General features: G+C 41.8%; 1 protein-coding gene across 1 annotated transcript; it reads right to left on the bottom strand.

The window, feature by feature from the left end:
- Window positions 1-2,174: 2,174 nt before the first annotated feature.
- BRS3 (bombesin receptor subtype 3) lies at window positions 2,175-6,850 on the bottom strand. Its single transcript, XM_035006538.1, has 3 exons — window positions 6,417-6,850; window positions 4,192-4,543; window positions 2,175-2,588 (listed from the first exon to the last, which is right to left on the bottom strand). Exons 1-3 carry the CDS (start codon window positions 6,848-6,850, stop codon window positions 2,175-2,177), a joined length of 1,200 nt encoding a protein of 399 aa, XP_034862429.1.
- Between the last annotated feature and the right edge of the window lie 761 nt (window positions 6,851-7,611).

Genomic DNA, 7,611 nt, shown 5'->3' with positions numbered 1-7,611 from the left:
CTTTTCCCCACAATAGGCAGTGTGAAAGAAATTGCAGATATTGGGCCCTATTTATAAGGTTAGCTCCAATTAGGATCATCTGTTAAAAAAAGAGAGAGAGAGAGACCACCCCCTCCAAAAAAAAAAAAAAAAATCACAACAAAGCCATGGATTTTAATCCTAATTCCCCAACTCTGGATTGGGGGGGAGGGTGATGCCCTATAAAACCATTTAGGGAATTATTTTATGTCAGATCCCCAAGTCACCTAGGGATTACTAAGAGTGAGGAAAATGAAAGTTCTTTGAGTTCTAGTTTTATCAACGGCTAAACAGCTTTCTTGGCTTTTGTTATCTGGTACTTTTATCAGTTATTTCTAAAATGCTATGCTTAGGAGCGTAAAGATGTAGTTTTTACTTAGAGTGAGGAAATAGTAAAATCTCTGGGAGATTTGTGACTTGAAAATAACTTAGGGGTGCCTAGGTGGCTGGCTCTTGATTTCGGCTCAGGTCATGATCTTGGGGTCCTCGGATCGAGCCCTGTGTCAGGCTCCGTGCTCAGCGGGGAGTCTGCTTGAGATTCTCTCCCTCTCCCTCTGGCCCTCCCCTCCCTTGCCCCCCCCCCCACTAGCATGCACACTCACTCTCTCTAAATTTTTTTTAAAAAACGAAAAGAACTTAAATTTTATTATTACAATGGGTTCTCAGTTATATTCTGTCACAACTATTGTTTTTAGAATATAAGGTTACAGAAAATCATTTAAAGCTTTATTTCATATTTATTTGTTTCCCACCACTTATTACAATGTCCAACCTAATACTAATGGAATATTGGCACCCCCACTTTCGGTAAAACAGTTTTACAGAAATGTAAAGTTTAGTGTTAATATATATTCCTTTTTGAGCCACATCATTAGCAAAAGTTCACAACTACACAAGCCATTTAAGGAAAGCTCAAAACTACCAAAAGCACGCTCCAAAATCACATTTTTGGAAATACAAATTTAACTATAGTGCCAAACATATACTTTAATTTGCCCCAAGAAAACATTTTCTAAAACAACAAATCTAAATTTGACGCATCTATTGACAACAGTTGGTTTGAAATCACAATTATTAAGCTTACAGCGTTAGCAAGTAGGAGCAGAGGATAGAAAATCAGAACCTTCCATCTGATTTCCAAGGGCAGAGATTAGTTAGGTCACACTCTTACAGGACTTAGGCACCCATCGGGTTTAAAGAAGTCAAGCAGGAGGATGATCTGGTAACAACTGCACACCCAGAGGTTAGGGATCTCATGTGGTATTTCTCCATTTTTTAGAAAGAGGGCACTGCTTACCAGAAAGAAATGGATTTCCTTGAAGGAAGAATTTCAGACACTGGCAGGTTCACAGATTTTTCAACAGGGGTCCTTCTCTGGGGCTTTCAAAATGACAATAAACGTGGCCACTTAGTCTGCCTGTGAGCAAGGCGAGTTCTTCACGATATTTGTGAAAGGTAACTTTACTCAGTTATCAATCAATAGTAGTCATAAGTAGAACTACATTAAGTCAGTAAGGGTTGACCCAGTAAGGCAAACACCCTGCCCCAGATCCTTACTCAGTACTTTATACTTGCTGACCCCAAAACATTTTCATTGTAATTGCAGAGCTTTACAATGGAATAGAGATTAATGAGAAAGAGCAGTAAAAAAAAAACCCTGCGAAGGTTTATTTTTTAGGACTTAGTTTCTTAAGAAACCTGCAGAAGAGATGTTTTATCTCTTCTTGATCCCCTTTTCATATGCAAAGTATAATCTCTAGATTTACACCACATAATAAACACAAACACAGTTTTATGCAAATCGCAGGAGTATAGAAGAAATTAGAAGCATAGATGTGATGGGAACAAATTAGATTTTCCAGTGTCATCTTGTTTATTTCACCTTCTCTCCTAGTCAACCTCCCGTAGGACCCACTGACATACAGACGTGTCTTTCTACACCTAGTGGGGCTTCATTTTATTTAGAAAGCCCGATAACGTTAATGTTTGTACGTTGACAAAAAAATCATGGTTTGTCTTTTACTTTATAAGGATCTTTCACTCCTAAGATTTCAGCACAATTCACAAACAACAAAAATCCTGACACCATACACCCACGCACAGCTCAGAGTCGGATACACATGCTGGGAGGAAAAATACGATTTTTAATTGAAAAGCTAGACTCTGTCATCTTCCTTCTTCGCATTGCACCCAGTGAACAAGGTCACACTGATTTCAGACACCTGCGAGCTTCCAGCGCCTGGGACCCTTCCCATCACAGCCAGGTTGTTAAGGGGGGTATCGGCGGGAGGAGGGTCAGGCAGCTCTGCCTTGCAACAGAATAACTGAGCTTTAAAATGCTGCTGGAAGGTTTTGCTCAGCCAGTAAAGAGCAAAGGGGTTTACACAAGAATTGCTGAAAGCCAGAACCCGAGAGAAAATGGTGACAATAAAATGAATGGCAGAGGGGTCCACGTAGGTTTGATAGGTGAATGAGTGGTAGAGGTACAAGAGGTGATTCGGCAACCAGCAGAGAGCAAACAGAGCCACCAGCACCAGTACGGTTTTGGCAATTCTCTTCCGGGATTCGATCTAGAGCGGGGAGGGGGAAGAAAAATGGCCACAAAAACAATCATTTAGCTGGCAGAGATTTTTAAAAGCCATTCTCTAGATTTACATAGAAATTTACAGTGAACAGGCTGGAGTCCCTTTGAGCATGCGTCTGAAAGAACTGCTTGGGAGGTGTGGGAAGGCATGGTAATTGGCATGGTAACCCACGATCTTGGTCTCATTAGCTCTAATGCAGACTCCCAGCCCTGGTTTTGAGAGACTCTAGGATGCCTCCAATTATCTCAAGGAGTGTTGTGGAATTCTTGAAATATTAATTTAATTAGAAATAGAGAGATGCTGGGCGCCTGGGTGGCTCAGTTGGTTAAGCGACTGCCTTCGGCTCGGGTCACGATCCCGGAGTCCCGGGATCGAGTCCCGCATCGGGCTTCCTGCTCGGCAGGCAGGGGTCTGCTTCGTCCTCTGACCCTATCCCCTCTCAGGTGTTCTCTCTCTCTCATTCTCTCTCTCTCAAATAAATAAATAAAATCTTAAAAAAAAAAAAAAAGAGATAGAGAGATGCTATACCAAACTGCTTTCACTGTATCAGCAGAGGCTGACTAGGTTAGAATGTTCTTCCGGGCTTTCTGGAAGTTGCCAAGTCGGTACCCAAGGTGGTTTCTAATCTATGGGAATTCTGACCATACAGTCGAAGGAATAAAAACCAATGTGTCATCCTGCCTACACCTATGCAAATAATCCTGCCCGCACCTCTTCGTGAGAGAAATGAACCAGGTTAAGTGAAGACATTGCCTCTGGTCACAGAGCAAAGAGAACAGTTCACATGGGCACTAAGTATGCCACTTCAGCCTCATGAGCACCCCTGCTGAACTCACTGAAGGGACTGGTCAAGAGGTCAATGGAAGCATCCCCCCCCCCGCCCCCAAGAAAGATAGAACTCCTGTTTTGTTTGTTTGTTTGTTTTTATCAAATGGAACAACATTTTGGCAAGATTCTTTTTTTCTCTTCATATTTATGGAAGGAGGGCACACCTGGCTCTTGCAATGGTCTTAATCAATCTTCTGTGAGTCACTGTGTTCTCCAGCCACTGGCACTTACCTTATCCCTTGAGCCCTCGGTTTGCTCATGTATGTATAAGTGATTTGCACTGAATAATGTTAGGGCGTCCTGCCAGTTCTATCATCCCGTGTCTATCATTCTGTTACACTTTCTAAAACAAAAGATGCTTCCCTTCAGAGTCTCACCTTGAGTGCTGTTCCTTACTAGTCCACAGGGTAAATCATTTTCGCTGCTCCCAAACTTCAGCTGTCCCCTTTCTAGCAATAGCAGCCCTAGCATGCATTGAATGCTTACTGTGCACCAGGAACCATGTCGAGCCTTTCATATCTATCCCCCAGTCCCCATCTTCATTTTACAGATAGGGAAACAGGCTCAGAGAGGTTAAGTAACTTGCCCAAGATTGCTCAGCTAATATGTGGTAGAGCCAGAATGAAATCCCGGGTCTGACACACTCCAGAGCCCATGACCCGAACAAAAATACTGTACCTGCTATTGCATTTATTGCTCACAGGTGCACAAGTAGGAATTTCATTTCTAAATTCATGCACGGGTCCTGATTAATACATACCTGCTTGCGGGCATGGCTTTGTTCCTCAGTAGGGATGTTCAAGGTGCTTTTGTAAAGAGTCCTAGCAATCAGAGAATAATAGACAGAGATAATCGAGAGTGGGATAATATAGAACACCAAGAAGCACAGCAGAGAATGTATCTCTTGCATGAGCTTCTCAGAAACAGGATAAGAGGTACACGCTTCAAGTGTCATATTTTTGTTGGGATCTTGAAGAGTATATACATTTGAAAATATAGCCTCTGGCAGAGCAATTATCATAGACACGATCCAGACGCAGCCAGCTTTGGCACAGGTCTTCAGGATGGCGTTGGAGGGCTGTCGCTCCAGTGGCTTCACAATCGCCTTGTATCTAGAAACACATAACCATAGGCAAAGGTCAAAATAAATATCACAACTATGGACTCTTAGGGTTAGAAGTGACCTTAGTGGTCATCCAGTTCTGCCTCCTATCCACATGCATATAACCAAGTCAACATTAACCAACTGGAATCAGTTATGATTTCAAATATATAATACATCCCAGTGCTTGATATTTATGCTAATCATCCTTTTCTCTTATTCACTAATAGGAAATAGTTCAGATTTGCCATTTTATAACTTTGTGTGTAGATCCTCTATTTAGGATGAATAAATTTTTTTCAGCATGATTTTTTGTATGATTGGGAGTAATTCATTACCTGTATATTACCTTACATGTTCTAAAAGACTTCCTTTTTGTATAAGTGACTGATTTTATTTTATTTTATTTTTATTTTTATTTTTTTAAGATTTTATTTATTTATTTGAGGGAGAGAGAGAGAGCACATGAGAGGGGGGAGGGTCAGAAGGAGAAGCAGACTCCCTGCCGAGCAGGGAGCCCGATGCGGGACTCGATTCAGGGACTCCAGGATCATGACCTGAGCCGAAGGCAGTCGCTTAACCAACTGAGCCACCCAGGCACCCTAAGTGACTGATTTTAAACCTAATTCTCCTTCCTTCATGAGTGAGCAGTCATCAACCATCCTGGAAAAGATTTCCCTGAGTTTGTGCAGTGAAGAAAAGAGGGTTAATTTCTTCCCTGTTCATAAGCGCTACTTTGTTGCCCAAGCTGCTCTGTAGGTAGATTTAGAGCAAGGCAAGGGTGAAACCGGACACCCTATGCCCACGCAAAGGTGCCTCCTTATTCTGACAAATTCACCTTAAAATCTACAGCCTTTAACTAAATCTGCCCTCAAAGAGAATATAAAACCAGCCAAAGCAAAAATCCATGAAAGACACAGGGGAAGGTTTTCCTGCTCTCAGATTCCAGAATCTGAAGAAGCTATTCCTTCTGGTCCTGCCAGGCATTGATTACTTAAAGGCTTCTTGCAGGCTTTTTTAAGCATCACTTTTAACATTTGGAGCCTCAATCCGCCCCCCCACCCCGCCCGCCGCCGCTTTCACAGTCATCCTACAATAGGAACACAGAAAAACACAGTACTTATAGACTGAAAATATCCTAACAGAGCCTGAATACACAGACTGCCAGAGGTTCTCACACGCTCTATCCATAGAGCTCTAAAAGTCAACCAGATTAATTTATTTCTCCGGGAACAAGACTGTCATTGAATGCCTATAGAGAAAACACAGACAATTAAGTGATGACATTACACTGAGTTACCAGGCAGCTGAAAACCTCACCGTTTTTCTGCCACTGGTTAATCGGATGAATTTCAAATAAATTAGATGCATGCATCTTCTTACCATCCTTCCGGTTGACAGTAATGTATATGTGGTCAATTTCACACCTATGCTGATGTTCTAATGTTAACAATATTGCACCACTAGGCTGCACTAATGTATAAAGCATGAATTGTTTTTCTTTTACACCTGGAACGATTTGCCTTAATAAATAAACGGGGAGGGGGGAGAACACCGTTCAGAATTCTTTCAAGCAAACAATTACACTTCAAAGAGAATAAATTATTCCTAAAGCGTACAATTTCAGCCTTTCCTCTGATGCTAACACAGGAATCTTAACATTCTTACACCAACTTTTATTTTCAATGCCCCCCTCCTCTGATTTTCTAATCTTACATCCAGGTTACAGACTGTAAGAAAAGCAGAACAGTAGCCCGTAAATGCCAAGTACAAGCTTTCCTTTCTTTTTTCTTTTTTTCTTTTTCTTTTTCTTTCTTTCTTTCTTTTTTTTTTTTTTGCCTAATTTCACATCCTGGCAAATAAAACTGAGAAAAGAAACCCACCTGTCAGCACTGAGAATTGTTAACGTGAACACTGATACACCAACAGAAGTGAGCCGGATAAAAGAAAGCACCTTACAGCCAATTCTCCCGAACAGCCATCCTTCTGCAAGGTAGTGGGTTGCATCCACTGGCACACAAGTTAGCAGAAGTAGCAGATCTCCAAAAGCCAGGCTGGTGATGAAAATATTTGGAACGGTTTGCATGGATTTGGTCTTGAAAAAGACTTTGATGAGAATAGCATTTCCAAGGATGCCCACTGAAATGATCACAGCATAAGTGATGTAGATGGCACACAAAGCTTCTATTCCTGGAGAGTTGTCTCCGGTCCGTCCTTTATTTGTGGTATCATTAGGAACGAGAGAGCTTGATGATTCTGTGTCATTTGTGATTGGAATTAAAGTCTCATTAGGTGACTGTGGCTGTCTTTGAGACATTTCTTCTGAAGACTCTGCCTTTAATATTTCTTCTGCTCAGTTTAAATGTAGTTGATTGTCACGTCTAAAGCCTACGTCTAGTAACGAGATGGTGGAACAGAACAGAATGGCAAGCAAATTCAAGACACCCGGATACTCCTTTCCTTCAGTTGTTCTGTGTCTCCCAGCATGCTTGGCTAAATGCTTACCGATCTGGCATGGAAGGATGGGAGGTGGAGGAGTTTTATTGGTGTTTCTGTGACAGAGGGAGGGGGGTTTGGGAAATGCTCTGCAGTTGCTTGTTCTTCCCTGTTGGGGAACCTTATGAATAACTAGTTATTATCAAATAACACATTGTTTATTACAATCGCTCTGTTTCCTTGTCTGGCCACGAAAATCTGTATAGGTCTTGTCCATTTTTTCCCCCGAACTCATTCGTGTCTCTGCCATCAGGGGATGGTCTAATGCATTTTCTTTTACATGATCAATAAGTATGTGTGTCCCCTGAAGCACAAACTTGAATCCACTTCTCAAGATTTAATACCAGAGAGGCGCTGAAGCAACAAATCATTCACACTTTGACAGGGCTGATGTCACTCCTAAGGGGGAATAATTCAGGTGACCCTAGGCTTATCACCTCGCTCTGATACGGTAATTCCCCACTCTGTGCACGTTACCGGGGCCGTGCTGCAGAATGGCAAAGCAACCTCTAAGAGACGAAAAAATCCAGGCAAACCACCAGTTGCTTTGTCTCTAAATGTCCCAATCAAGCAGTTTTTACT

The sequence above is a fragment of the Mirounga leonina genome, unplaced genomic scaffold (assembly GCF_011800145.1).
Source record: "Mirounga leonina isolate KUSES-001 unplaced genomic scaffold, KU_Mleo_1.0 Mir_101664, whole genome shotgun sequence".
Taxonomy (NCBI): domain Eukaryota; kingdom Metazoa; phylum Chordata; class Mammalia; order Carnivora; family Phocidae; genus Mirounga; species Mirounga leonina.
The sequence above is the reverse complement of the archived record's forward strand: the minus strand, read 5'-3'. Positions and strand labels throughout refer to the sequence as shown.